The sequence below is a fragment of the Caenorhabditis briggsae genome, assembly GCF_000004555.2.
Source record: "Caenorhabditis briggsae complete genome, chrI, whole genome shotgun sequence".
NCBI lineage: Eukaryota > Metazoa > Nematoda > Chromadorea > Rhabditida > Rhabditidae > Caenorhabditis > Caenorhabditis briggsae.
In genome coordinates, this window is record NC_013489.2 from 1,161,918 (window position 1) to 1,177,139 (window position 15,222).

Below are 15,222 nucleotides of genomic sequence, written 5' to 3' on the forward strand. Positions count from 1 at the left end.
CCCCCCCCCCCCACCTTTAAGCTCATTTTTCAAAATTTTAAAGCAAAAAATCAACGAAATTTGGGAATTTCATGTTACTGAAATTTTTTAAAATTAATTTTAGCTGAAAATAATCGAAAATTTGGTGCTTTTGAAGGAAAAAGGAGTTTAAATAACCCATTTTGGAAAATAATCTGAAAATGTTAAAAAATCAATATTTCAAGAATATTTTCAGCAAAAGTCATAATTTTGTTGTTTAAAAATCAAATTTTACAGATTATTTTCAGCCAAAATTGATTATTTTTCTCAAATTTCACTTCTTTTTGTTCAGCAAAAAATATAAAAATTTCAAATTTCGCCAATTTTTTCGCCTTGAAAACCTTGAAAAATGAGCTTTAAAAAACCTGAACTTCAAGGATTTTTCAGCCAAAATTATTGATTTTTTTTTGGAAAATTCGAATTTTCAGATTATAATTTCAGCGAAAATCCTTTAAAAAATCAATAAAAGAGCCATACTTCACTGCTCGAATCGCCAAATTCACCGGGCAACGAAGAAATCCAAACGAGGTGGCGTTGGGGAACAAACGAGGGTGTTTCTGGAAGAAAAAATGTGTAATTTCAGCAGAAAATTCGATTTTTGGGCTCTAAAAATGTCAAATTTGCTCTAAAAAACCGAAAAATTCAAATTTTAGACTTGAAAACATCCCAATTTTCACCATTTCAGGTCTCAAAATCTCAATTTCACACTAAAAATCTCAAAAAATCCGACCTCCGCAACCATATCCTCGAACATTGTGATTGAAAAATCACAACTATCCAGAAGGACCGATTCGACGTTGGGTAGCTCGAAGACTTGGACGTCGTCGACCTGAAAATCAATTGTTTTTTGAATTTTTTCAAAAATTAAGGGATAAATTACATTCGAAATTGTCAAATGGCGGAGATTCGTGAATTTTGTGAGCACTCGCTGAAGATGTGAATCCAAACTGACAAAATTGAAGATGCGCAGGACTCTGGAATATTTGAATTTGTTGGAATTTTCAAATTAAAAAACTGGAAATTCTGTTTTTTAGCTCTGAAATTCGGAATTTTCCGATTAAAAAAATATGAAAATTTATAAATTTTTTGTGTTTATGTGTTTCCAGATGTCCCAAAATTGTCAAAAATCGATTTTCCGACATTTTTGAGCCAAAAATTGAGAAAAATAGTGATTTTTACCAAACACTAAGGGAAAATTACCATTTCTTGTCTGAATTTTATGATTTTCAGTCATTTTTTCGAATTTTCAAGATTACTGTAGATTCTAAAACTATAAAAAAGTTGCCTATCTATGTTTCCAGATGTCCGAAAATCAAATTTTCGGAGTTTCAGGCGCCAAAATCGGTAAAAATGACGATTTTTCGATTGAAAATCTATTATTTTCCGGTTTTTTGAGTGAAAATTTCAAAGTTTTAGAGATTTCTGTGTTTCCAGATGTCCAAAAATTCGAATTTCCGGTTTTTTGGCGCTAAAAATAGGAGAATAATGACAGTTTTTCCAGCGATTTCAGCCAATTTCTGATGACTTCTTCTCTAATTTTTCACATAAATCCTTTTTTTAACCAAAATATGCAATTTCAGTCTATTTGCTCCGGTTTTTTCTTCAAATTTCCCCTGAAAAAGGCAATGAATATCAAAAATCGCCTGTTGCTCTTCTGGATCAAAAAAAATGCAACAAAAATAAGCAGAAAAAACGACGACGAAAAAAAAAGATTATGCATTTTATATTGGAAGCGCTCTCCTTTTTTCTTCTTTTCGCTCCTCACCGAAGGGTTTCACAAGTGTTTCTTCTGCCCACAAACAGCGAAATGAAGTCGGCGACGTAGCGTGCTTCTGTTGTTGGTAGCTGCAAAGAAATTGCGAATTTTTCGAGTTTTTTGGGCAGTTTTTGACCATTTTCGACCAAAAATTCTTTATTTTTGGATTTTTAAAAATCGATTTTGAACCATTTTCAATGAATTTCGATCTATTTTTGGCTTTTTTCTTGATCATATTTTGATAATTTTGAGCTATTTTTCTTGCATTTTGGACTGTTTTTCATGAATTTTGCACCAGTTTTCCTGAATTTTGGCCCATTTTCCATTCATTTTAAATCTTGCTTTTGGACTGTTTTTCATGAATTTCGAGCCATTTTTCATGAATTTTGAACAAATTTTCATGAATTTTGAACTATTTTCCATGAATTTTGGTCCATTTTTCATGAATTTTGGGTCTTTGTTTTTGCTTTTGGACTGTTTTTCATGAATTTTGGACCATTTTTTAACGATTTTAAGAAGTCTTTTTTTCAATTTTTATAAATTTTCGATGAATTTTAGACAACTTTTAAAGAATTTCGCACTATTTTTCATGAATTTCGGAGCATTTTTATAGGATTTTGGACGATTTTATATGATTTTCGGATAATTTTTTCAGAAATTTTGGAGCATTTAGAACATTTTCAAGACTTTTTGATGATTTTGTACGAATTTTGGTTCTGAATTCGCTTTTTTTTCAATATTTTTTGGTCAAGATGGACCATTTCTAACCAATTTTTGATTGATTTTGGGTCATTTTTCAATAATTTTCACACATTTCCTTACCAATGGATACGTCTTCATTTTGGGAATACCCAAATTGAAAATCGTGCAATTTGGCGCCAGCCTGGCGAGCATCGGTCCGAAATCTTTGGCATATGTGACGTCGTAGATGAAAAAAGCCAGCCGTTTGACTGGAGTCGCCGCACGACAACGCTCACGGCGTTCGACGAACTTTTGGATGACGTCCTGCAAAAAATAATGGGGTTTTGCGCATTTTTTTAGCTTTTCAATGAATTCAAGGCATTCGACACTGTCCCACACAATCTCTTGCTGCTGAAAATGAGGCGAATAGGTATTGATGAACGATGCTGCGATTGGTTCGAGTCCTTTCTCAGCAACCGCTCATCTAACGTCAAGGTTAATGGCCTAATGTCAACCAGCGAGATTGTTGTCAAATCCGGAGTCCCCCAAGGAAGTGTCACTGGCCCCTTTTTGTTTCTGATCTACATTAACGACTTACTCGGCCTCTTTCCTCCCAATGTTCATGTCACGGCGTTCGCCGACGACCTAAAAATAACCGGTTCCGAGCCATTGGATATGCAGAGAAGTATCGAAATCGTCGAGCACTGGTGTGACATCTGGAGACTCAAACTAGCCGAAAATAAGACGGCCGTTATGCATTATGGTAAACGCAACCCTAAGACAGTTTACTTTATTAAGGGATCCCCCATTACTCCGCATCGCTCATTCAAGGACCTAGGTATACTAGTTGATGATCAACTTCAATTCGACAAACACATCAATCTTATTGCCTACTCTGCTAAACTCAAGTCCCGCCAAATACTGAAAACGTTCCAATCGATAAACCCTTGTTTATATTTCCGTCTCTTCGACACCTACATGACCGGTCCTCGAATACGGTTGTGAACTTTTCGATCCATCCAATGCCACACTTGCCAATAAACTAGAATCTCCTCTTCGTTTTTTCACCAGAAAAGTCTTTCAGAGATGTAATATGCCCTTCAATTCATACACTGATCGCCTATCCCAGTTCTCTATGCTAACCACCCTTCATCGCCGCACCCTTCTAGTTCTTCGTACCTATCACAAAATTGTTATAAACTCATACCATTTCCCCTCTATGTCGTCCTACATTCTTCCCAGCCATTCTAACAGAGTCCCGTATTTGTTCAAAATCAACGGTCAATACTTTGACTGCTTCCTTCACAGAAACTTGTCTATGTGGAACCGTGTATGTAAGGTGATAAATTCTAGGCTCAGTCCGGTGGCGTTTGCTAAACGAGTAGGAGCGATTCCTTGATATTCTGATCCCTCCCACTTGACCTACAGGACTCTAGTCGGTCCGTCTGGTCATTTTACTTTTTTATTTGTACAGGTCCCATTTCTTGTCAAATTATCTATCGATTTCCCCCATGCATTGCAAATAAATATATTATTATTATTTTAACCCAAAAAATAAAAAAAATTCACTTCAATAGCATATTTGCATGTCGGCGCGCAAATTTTGATCTCGATTTCGACATTATTCAGTTGAATTTTGTCGTCCGTCATACAATCCAAACATTTTCCAGCATCCGCAATGGGCACTTCGATGAAATCTAAAAACAGCAAACACAACAATTGTTAGGCCTATTTCGCCGGATTTTAATTACCATCCAACTGGCACGCGATGTCCACTTTCGGTTGTCCTCGCTCTCCCTTGCTAATGTTTTGAAATTTGATGACGAACGGTTCCGAGTACTCCTCGTGCTCGAAATCGCCGAACTCGTCGCCATCGAACGATAGCGATTTTTCCGGGGTTCGTTTCCATCTGAAAATATGTTTTTTTGGAATTTTTAGGCCCAAAAAAAATTTTTTTCAGAAATTTTCCCTATTTTTCCGCATTTTCCTACTGACCTAACCGATGAATCACTGAAAAACGATGACGAACTCGATTTCGGACTCGATAAATCCGAAAAATTCAGCGAATTCGTCACGGTTGTGTCCATTTTTTCGCCGGAAATCCCGAGAAAATTCCTGAAAAAATCCCACATTTCGCGAATGTTGTCCGAGAGGACGCCACGGGATGCGCGAGAGTTTCGAACGGAAGAGCCGGAATGGGTTACTGTAGCTTGTAAATCGACAAGAATTCTGTTTTTTTTGTCGTTTTTCTATATTTTTCCAGATTTTCAGTGTCTTTCGCTCGTTTTAGACTGTTTTTCTCCGATTTTTGCTGATTTTTACCTGAAAATTGCGATTTTTCAACTGAAATTTAGCTATTTTCATGAGGAATATGCGAAAAATCCGGAAATTCCAGTGAAAATCAGGAAAATCGACTTTTCATGGTTTTTGCTTATTTTAGACGATTTTTCTTCGATTTTTATTGATTTTTACCTGAAAATTGCGATTTTTCGACTGAAAATCGGCTATTTTCATGAGAAATTTGGTGAAAATCGATTTTTCCAGTAATCTCCGAATTTTATCCCCCATTTTCCCAACGACGGCACATTTTTCCACATTAAAACCACATGATTTTTTTTTCGTCCGTTTTTCTATCATCTATATCCATCCATCCGTCCTTTTCGTCGTTTATCCCCCGGGGATTTCTATATATATAAAGTGTATACAACAAATCTTCCCAAACTGAAATTTCAGATTAATCCCAATCTGAAGATGCTATTTTTTATATATAAAAATTTCTGAAAATTCTGGATTTTTCATGAAAAAAATCTGTAAGAAATTCCAAAATTTCAACCTGAAAATTATAGATTTTTCTGGATAAAAAATCCCAAAAAATTCTAAATTTTCCATCTAAAAATCGATGCATCAAATGCAGAAAAAAGAGAAAATTGTTGGAAAAAAAAGAGGAAAAAGTCGATCCTGCTCCTCCTACTCGTCGCCCTCCTCGCCCCTTCGTTTTGAAACGCCCTGACACTTCCAATTAAGGCATGCTCCACTATTTTTGTAGGCTATTTCTAGTGCTCTCTTCGTTTTCCTCCTTTTTTTATGCTCATAATTTTTTTCGTATTTAACGGAGACACCTACGCAAAAATTGGAATTTTTCTGAGAAAATTTTTAATTTCTGGACGAAAAATGTATCATTTTTCCCATTTTTCATAAATTTTGGACCATTTTTGGTCCATTTTTCATGAATTTCAAACCATTTTTCATGAATTTCGGACCATTTTTCATGAATTTTGGACCATTCTAAACGATTTTTAGGTCTTTTTTTAAAAAATGTTTATCAATTTCGACGAATTTTGAAGCATTTTTGTATAAATTTCGGATAATTTTTCATTACGATTTTTTTCGAATTTCGGGACATTTTTTCAAAAAAAAAATTATCCGAAATTTATAGAAAAATGGTCCAAAATTTGTCGAAATTAATAAAAATTTCAGAAAACGATCTGAAAATCGTAAAAATGGTCCAATATTCATGAAAAATTGTTCAAATTATAATAAAAATGTCCCGAATTCATAGAAAATGCTCTGATATTTCTGAAAAAATTATTCTGAAATCATATAAAATCGTCCAAAATCCAATAAAAATGGTCCAAAATTTATCAAAAATGGTTGAAAATCTATGAAAAATGGTCCAAAATCCATTAAAAATGATCCCAAATTCATTAAAAATGGTCCAATATTCATGTAAAATGGTCCAAAATTCATGAAAAATGGTTGAAAATCTATGAAAATAGATTCAAAATTCTTGAAAAATTGTCTGAAATTCGTCGAAAATTAATAAAAATTAAAAAAAAATGATCCAAAAAAAATTGAAATTTCGCTATTTTATCACCCTAAATTTCAAGATTTTTCGTCCGTTTTTTTTCAGTTTTTGAAGTCTAAAATTCCAGAAAATTCATCCAAAAAGAACAAAAAATTCCCATTTTTTCATTAAAAATGCCACTTTTTCCCCCTCTCCCCGGCCATTTTTCCACCTCATTAATCATGTTTTTTCGATTACCTTTTTCCCATTTTTTCGCCATTTTTGTGCCATTTCAAGAAGAAGATGCTGAAAATTGATGTATGTCTGTGTTTCCGGATGTCCCAAATTTGACAAAATTCCCATTTTTTAGACATTTTTTGAGCAAAAAATTGAGACAAATAGTGATTTTTGCCGAGAAAAAAGAGGTAATTTACAAATTTTTAGTGAAAAATCCACATTTTCAGCTTTGAAAAATTCTGAAAATCTGTCTGTCCGTGCTTCCAGATGTCCGAAAATCGAATTTTAGGGTTTTAGGCTATTTTTGCTGATTTTTTCGATGGATAGAAGACGAAATTGATGCGAAAAAGTGGCAAAAAAACGGAGGAAAATGTTGCAATTGTTTGTGTAAAGCACCTCTCTCTCTTTCTCTGCGTCTCTCTCTATCTCCCGTTTTTCTCTAGATGTCTGTGGTATCCGCCGATTTGAAACACACGAGAGGAGCTATATATTATCTATTTCGTTTTTTTTCTTTTTTTTCAAAACCAATTTTTGCCTGTTTTTTGAATAAAAATCCCTTTGTTTTTCAAAAAATCTGATGGAAAAAACAAAAAGAAAAGAAAGAAAATTCCAGTAAAAATACACCGAAATTCGCCGAATTCAGCACTTTTTCGCTGAATTTTAGGCCGAAAAACGCCTTTTTTTGGCGCCAAATTCAAAAAATTCGAGCGTTTTTAAGTTTTGAGCCATATTTGAGTGTGGAACCTATTTTTCAGTAATAAAATCAAAAAATTAATTTTCTGGCAATTTTTTCGATTTTTTAGCTCAAAAAATTATATATATATTTTTTGAAATTTTGAAAGGAAATCCGCTCAGAATTCTGAATTTTTATGTTAAAAAATGCTGAAAAATTGATTTTTTTGTCTAAAAATTATCTGGAATCTGGAAAAAACCACCCTGAAAATAGGTTCGAAACTTTGAAAAAAACGAATTTTTTGAATTTGGCGCCAAAAAAGCGGTTTTTCCACCTAAAATTTAGCGAAAAAGTGCTTAATTCGCGAATTTCGGTGTATTTTTACTGGAAAAAACGACTTTTTTTGCCAGTTTTATCCGATTTTTTTTGTTGAGAAAGTCCATTTTTTAAATCATCAAAATTCCAATTTTTCAGTTTTTTTTCCTGGAATTTCGGGTTCAAAATTTTGTTTTTCTTTAATTCTTAAATTTTGAAAAACCTTTTGAAAAACGTGAAACCTGAAAAAAAAACTTTTAAAATCAGGTTTTTCAGACTAAAATTTCGAATTTCCCGCCCTTTTTTCTGGATTTTGTAGATCAATTTTAAAGGCGGGCAAATTTGAAAACCAGTTTTCTCTTCTCATTTTTTCTTCTTTTTACCCCTTTTTTGCTCTTTTTCCCCTTGCAAAAGTCTAAATTATCAGGAATTTTTCCAGCAAAATGGGATGTATCATGAGTCAGACGGACGACGCGGCGAGTCGATCGAAAAAAATCGATCGTTTGGTGAGTTTTTCTCTTGAAAATTGAAGCAAAAAGCTCAAAAAAAACTGGAAAACCGAGATTTTCAGCATTCTTAACATAAAAATTGGATTTTACAAGCAAAATTCCATTAAAAATTTTGAAAAAATGAGTTATTTTCAGCTGAAAAATCGTCGGAAACTCTCATTTTTTGGATTTTCTCGCCTGAAAATTTGGATTTTTGAAAAATCTTCGCATGAAAAATCGATTTTCAGCATATTTTAACATAAAAATTCGAAATTCGAAGCGAATTTCTTTTCGAAAATTTGAAATTTCGAGAATTTCGGAATTCAAAATCTTCGAAAAGCCTCAAAAATTATATATTTTGATCTGAAAAATCGCCAGGAACTCTTATTTTGTGAGTTTTTTGTCTGAAAATTGGATTTTTAGGGAATTTTCATATTAAAAAAATTCGATTTTCAGCATTTTTTTACAAAAAATTCGAATTTCTAGATGAATTTTCGTGATTCTTCACTCCAAAATAAGGTATTTTTAACTGAAAAATCGAAAAAATTGTTAGAAAATTGATATTTTGAGGTTTTTTGAGTGAAAATTTATCAGATTTTAGAGAATTTTCAGACGAAAAACTGAATTTTTCAGCATTCTTAACGCAAAAATTCGAATTTCGAGGCGAATTTCTTTTCAAAAGTTTGAAATTTCGAAAATTTCGGAATTCAAAATCTTCGAAAAGCCTCAAAAATCAGATATTTTGAGCTGGAAAATCGTTGGAAACTCTGATTTTTTGGATTTTTCGCCTGAAAATTTGGATTTTTAGAGAATTTTCACATGAAAAATCGATTTTTCAGCATTTTTCAACCCAAAAATTCGAATTTCCGAGATTTTTTACTTGAAATATTCGAAAAAACTACCAAAAATAGGATGTTTTGAGCTAAAAAAATTGAAAACTTGAAAATTTTTCCGGATTTTAGAGATTTTCAGACGAAAAAATATGATTTTTCAGCATTTTTTTAACACAAAAATTCGAATTTCGAGGCGAATTTCCTTCAAAATTTCGAAAAAATGAGTTATCTATCTCGAAAAAATTGCTAGAAAATTGATTTTTTGAGGTTTTTTGAGTGAAAATTTAGATTTTTCAGCATTTTTTAACATAAAAATCTGGAAAAAAAATCCAAAAAATCCGCCGTTTTCCAGCTAAAAGAAGATCAGGAGAACGCAAACAAGACGGTGAAATTGCTGCTGCTGGGCGCCGGAGAATCGGGAAAATCGACGATATTGAAACAGATGAGAATCATTCACGACGTCGGATATACGAAGGACGAACGACGCGTTTTTCGATCCGTCGTCTTTGGAAATATCATTTTGGTATGGATGTTTTGGCTGAAAATGGCTGAAAAACGACGACGATTTTTAGAGGAAAAAGTGCCTGAATTTGGCGAAAAATTGGCTGGAAATGTTCAGAAAATACCGAAAAAAGGCTTAAAATCGTCGCAAAATGATTTTAAAAGTATGAAAATTTGGTTATTTTCGACCAAAATTAAACTTAAAAGTTGAAATTATCTTCAAAAATCGCTAAAACTACAGTAATCCAACCTTGGCAATGTATAGGAAAGCCTACAGTAATCCCAAAAGCTATGCGCGCCATTTCGAAAACTGCAGTAACCATTTCAGTGTGTCAGAGTGGGGCTACAGTAGCCTATAGGAAAAAAAATACAGTAATCCAAGACAATTTAGTTTTTAAAGTCAACCACGGTTTCTCTCCAAAAAAGCAGGAAGTTGGAAAATTACAGTAATCCTGATTGTGAGAAAATTACAGTAACCATTTCACTATGTCAGAGAGGGGCTACAGTAGCCAATATGGGTGAAACTACAATAATCCAAAAACATTTCTCTAGAAAAGTTACAGTATCGGTATATTTTTTATCTGTATAAATAATGTTGGATTACTGTAGCCCCTCTCTGACATACTTAAATGGTTACTGTAGTATACTGTAGTTTGTTTCCCTCCAACAAAAACAGGAATTTGGAAAAGAAAACTACAGTAACCCTTTCTAAAAATAACCGAATCTTCAGTCACTTAACGCCATCATCGCCGCCATGGAACAGCTGAAAATCGAGTACGAAAAGGAGGAGCACAGAGCGGATGCCAGAAAAGTGTTGGCATTTGGAGCGACGGGAGAAGAAGACGAGATTCCAGATGAGCTGGCTGCACTGATGAAGAGTGTATGGTCGGATGAGGGTATTCAGAAGGCAGTCGCGAGGTTGGTTAGAGGGAAATTGGAGGAAAAAATTAAGAGAAAATTGCGAAAAATTGAGCCAAAATAAGCAAAAAAAACGTGGAAAATGAGCTGAAATTGCTGAAAAAAAAAGAGCTAAAACTGTCAGAAAAGGTGTAAAATAGGTGAGAATCGCGAGCGGAACGGTTGAAATGAGCTGAAATCGCTTTTAAAAAATGTTGAAAATTGCGAAAATAGAGCCAAAATGAGTCAAAATTGCCAGAAAATTTGCAAAAAAAACCGAAATTGGCAGAAAATAGATCCAAAATGAGCAAAAAATTGTGGAAAATGAGCTAAAATTGCTGAAAAAAAGAGCTAAAACTGCCAAAATTGTGAGAAAAAGAGTTGAAAATTGCGAAAATAGAGCCAAAATTGCGAGAAAAATTGCAAAAAAAAAAACCGAAATTGGCAGAAAACTGAGCCAAAGTGAGCTAAAAATCGTTAAAAATGAGCCAAGATTAGTCCGAAAATTTTAAAAAAATCGACTTATTCCATTCCAGATCCCGCGAATATCAGCTCAACGACTCGGCAGAATACTATTTGAGTCAGCTGGATCGAATTTGTGAGGCCGACTACATTCCCACGCAGGTATGGCTCGATTTTTAGGCATTTCGTCTGAAATTTCGGCCAAAAATTGGAAAATTTTAGCCAGAAATTGGAACTTGGCTGGAATTTCAGCCAGAAATCGAAAAATTAGAGACATCCAGATACACAGAGATAGACACATTTTTCAGGATGACGTCCTCCGAACACGAATCAAGACGACGGGCATCGTCGAGACGCAGTTCATCTTCAAGGATAGGCTTTTCGTGTGAGTTTGATGTGCAGGTGGTTTTCTGGGGGGTTACTGTAGTTCCATGGGAATACGGTAACTGGCAGTTACCGTAAAATCTGTATTAGAAGGGCCAGCTCTTCTATTTTTCCAAGGTTTCCCCGGAGGGCCCTTCTATTAGAGGAGGTGCCTTCTAATACAGGTTTTACGGAATAATTCTCGTTTGAATTACTGTAGTCTTCTCTGACTTTTTGAAATGATAAGTATAGTTTTTCCCTTGATTAATGTAGTTTTTTCCTGGATTACTGTAGATTATAATTTACACATCTTTGTTTTTGGATTACTGTACTCTTCACTTTTTTTTGCTTTTCTTTGGATTACTGTAGTTTTCTATCTGGATTACTGTAGTTTTCACCGGGTTACGGTAGGTTGATGTATCCGAATGGTTTTTATGCCTTTGGGATTGCAGTAATTTTCGATTTTTCCCACGTTTCTCTCTCTCTCTCTCTGGATTACTGTAGTTTCCCCATTAATTCACTGTAGTTTTCTATGGATTACTGTAGGTTAAAGTACACATTTTTCTTTCTGGATTACTGTACCTTTTCCGAATGGTTTTTATGATTTTGGGATTACTGTAGTTTTCTCTATGGATTACTGTATTCATTTTTTTTTCAGTGTATTCGACGTCGGCGGTCAGCGATCGGAGCGAAAAAAGTGGATTCACTGCTTCGAAGACGTCACCGCGTTGATCTTCTGTGTCGCCATGTCCGAGTACGATATGGTGCTGATGGAGGATCGAAAAACGGTAAAAATTGGGGATTTAGGGAGGAAAATGCTCATTTTCAGCGATTTTTGACCTAAAAAACAGAGAAAATTGAGATTTTTGGACGAAAAATGAAGATTTTTGAGTGAAAATAGCGATTTCCACAAATTTTTGACCTAAAAATTGTGAAAAATCGAATTTTGGATTTTTTGAAATTTCTGTAATTTTCAGGAAAAAAATCTGAAATTTTATTAAAATTCAAAAAATTTCGGAAAATCTGAAAATTCTGAAAAAAATTCGAATAATTCTGAAAAGTTTTAATTTTTGGAAAATAGAAAAATTCAAAAAAAAAATTTTTTTTTCGAAATTCTAAAAATTCTGAAAAAATTACAAAAAAAAAACAATTCAAAAATTGTCCAAAAATCATAGTTTTCTCTGGTTTACTGTACTTTTTTCTCATCAGATCACTGTATCGATTACTGTACTAATTACTGTATCAAACCATTTCCATTGAATAACTCCGAAAAAATCGATTTTTTTCGATCTGAAAAATCTGAAAAATCACACATTGCTCATCTCAAAATTCGGAAAAAAAAATCGATTTTTTGATCTTAACATCACATATTGCTCATCTGAAAATTCGAAAAATATCGATTTTTTAATCTGAAAAATCTGAAAACTCGCCCATTGCTCATCTCAGAAATCTCTCAAAATTTGCAGAATCGAATGCGCGAATCGCTGAAAGTGTTCGACTCGATTTGCAACAGTAAATGGTTCGTCGAGACTTCGATCATTCTATTCCTGAACAAAAAGGACCTGTTCGAGGAGAAGATCAAGAAGTCCCCGCTGACATATTGCTTCCCAGAATACACGGGACACGACAACTTTGACGATGGATCAGCATTCATTCAGAAGCAATTTGAGATTGTTAACAAGAGACAGGGAGGACAGAAGGTGAGGCGATTTTTACGGGTTTTGGGAGGAATTTTGGGGTGAAAAATGGAGAAATTTGGATTGAAATTGCTAGAAAAAGTGGTTCTGAAACGTCGCAGTTTTAAAATTTCATAGTTCTGAAATGTCACAATTCTAAAATTTCACAGTTCTAAAGTGTCGTAGTTTTTGAATTGTCGCAGTTCGAAGACGCCCAGTTCAAAAGCGGTTGAAATGTCAGTTCTGAATTGCCATAGTTTTGAATTTTCGCAGTTCTGAAACGTTGCGGTCCTGAAACGTCGCAGTTCTGAAATGTCACAGTTCGGAACTGTCGCAGTTCAGGAATGTCGCGGTTCTTAAACGTCGCAGTTCTAAAATGGCATAGTTCTGAACTGTCGCAGTTCTAAAATGTCACAGTTCTAAGACATCACAGTTCTAAAACGTCGCAGTTCCAAAATGTCGCAGTTCTTAAATGTCACAGTTTTCATAGTTCTAGAACGTCGCAACTGTTGAGTGTCAGAACTGACCATTTAGAACTGTCGTATTTCAGAACTGCGACGTTTCAGAACAATAAATTCCAATTTAAAAAATTCGAAAAATTTGAAAACTTCAAATTTGAAAAATAGGACATTTTAGAACCGAGGGTTCCGAAATGTCCTAAAACGACGTTTCGCAACTATCGCGAAACCAAACTAGACGTTTTAGAACTGCACCGTTTCGCAACTTTCTTCCTCCAAAATGAAACCTATCCTAAACAAAGGGTCATCCTAGAACCGCGACGTTCCAGAACTGCGACATTTTAGAACTGCGACATCATGGAACTGCGACATTTCAGAACTGCGACATTTCAGAACTGCGACATTTTAGAACTGTGGCACCTTAGAACTGCGATGTTTCAGAACTGTGACATTTTAGGACCGCGCGACATTTCAGAACCAGACCATTCTAGAACTGTCCAAGAATTCGAAAATTCTATAAAAATTGAATTTTCATCGTTTTCCAGGAAATCTACACCCAATTCACATGTGCCACCGACACGAACAACATCCGATTCGTCTTCGACGCCGTAACCGACATTGTGATTCGGGACAATTTGCGCACGTGTGGTCTCTACTAGCCTCTGAAAATGTCTGAAAATATCTGGAAATTTTCAAAAAAAAAAATCATAATTTCATGTTTTATCCTTCTCCATTTTCCCCTCATCTTATCCACTTTTTTTCCTTTGTTTTCTATTTTTCAAATATCATTTTTTGAGATTTTTTGAAAATTTTAACTTTTCAAAAATCTTCAAAACCCCTCCCCTCCCCTCCCACTGACAAAAATTCCGGTATGTTTATTATTTTTTTTATATGTATTGACCTTTTTTTTCTCCCCATCCCACTGCTCTATTCGATACGGTTCTCTCATGCCTCTTTTTGTTTTTTTTTGTTTGGACGGTTCTAGAATGGTCTGGTTCTGAAATTTCGCGCGGTTCTAGAATGACAATTTTTAAAGATAGATTTTGTAGGGAAAAAGTTGCGAAACGTCCGATTTTCCGAAATGTGATGTTTTAGAACTTTTTGGTTCTGAAATGTCCGATTAAAAAAATAAGACGTTTCAGAACTTCTTGTTTCTGAAATGTCATATTTTGAAAAATAGGACGTTTCAGAACGTTTTGGTTCTAGGATCTCTTATTTTTCTAAATGCGACATTCTAGAAATTTTTGGTTCTGAAATGTCGCGAGGGTTCTAGAATGGCTTACAATTTTTTAAAGATAGGTTTGATTTTGGAGGGGAAAAGTTGCGAAACGTCGTAGTTCTAAAGCGTCTAGTTAGGTTTCTTGATAGTTCCCAAACGTCGTTTTAAGAACATTTCGGAACCCTTGGTTCTAAAATGCCCCACGACGTTTTAGAAATTTTTGGTTCTGAAATGTCCTATTTTTAAAAATGTGACGTTTTAGAACTCTTTGGTTCTAGGATCTCTTATTTTTCAAAATGCGACGTTTCAGAACTTTTTGGTTCGAGGATGTCTGTTTTTCCGAAATACGACATTTTAGAACTTTTTGCTTCCGAAATGACTTGTTTTTCAAAGTACGACGTTTTAGAACTTTTTTTCTGAAATGTCCCATTCTTCGAAAAGTGATATTTGAGAACTTTTTTGTTCTAAAATGTCATATTTTTCAAAATTGGACGTTTTAGAACTTTTGGGTTCTAAAATGTCCGATTTTCCAAAATGCGACGTTTTAGAACTTTTGGTTCTGAAGTTTCCTATTTTGAAAAATAGGACTTTGTAGAACTATATGGTTCTAAAATGTCATATTTTTCAGAATACGACGTTTTAGAACTTTTGGTTCTAGAATGTCCTGTTTTGAAAAATAGGACGTTTTAGAACTTTTCGGTTCTAAAATGTCTGATCTTCCAAAATGCGACGTTTTAGAACTTTCCGAAAGTTCTACAAATTCTTTTTTGTACTTTTTTTTCGAAAACCTAATTCTAAGTTTAGACTACTGTAGTTCTAAACCGTCACAGTTCTATAATCCGTCAACAGTTCTAAAACGTC

General features: G+C 34.3%; 2 protein-coding genes across 2 annotated transcripts in view; one reads left to right on the plus strand and one right to left on the minus strand.

Annotated features, from left to right (window-relative positions):
• Cbr-him-19 overlaps positions 1–4,542 on the minus strand; it is a gene marked incomplete at both ends in the record, with an annotated part of 5,723 nt that extends 1,181 nt beyond the window's left edge. The window contains 8 exons of the mRNA XM_045238107.1: positions 496–575; positions 749–847; positions 899–992; positions 1,784–1,863; positions 2,597–2,779; positions 4,025–4,152; positions 4,207–4,364; positions 4,451–4,542. Of these exons, the coding sequence (XP_045096512.1) occupies positions 496–575; positions 749–847; positions 899–992; positions 1,784–1,863; positions 2,597–2,779; positions 4,025–4,152; positions 4,207–4,364; positions 4,451–4,542 (914 nt within the window). The remainder of the gene's footprint in view (positions 1–495; positions 576–748; positions 848–898; positions 993–1,783; positions 1,864–2,596; positions 2,780–4,024; positions 4,153–4,206; positions 4,365–4,450) is intronic.
• Positions 4,543–7,907: 3,365 nt separating this feature from the next.
• Cbr-gpa-16 lies at positions 7,908–13,801 on the plus strand (the record flags this gene model as incomplete). Its single annotated transcript, XM_002638700.1, has 8 exons — positions 7,908–7,970; positions 9,138–9,308; positions 10,017–10,204; positions 10,720–10,807; positions 10,954–11,030; positions 11,667–11,796; positions 12,475–12,708; positions 13,688–13,801. The coding sequence occupies 8 exons, from the start codon at positions 7,908–7,910 to the stop codon at positions 13,799–13,801; spliced, it is 1,065 nt and encodes a 354-aa protein (XP_002638746.1).
• Positions 13,802–15,222: the final 1,421 nt, after the last annotated feature.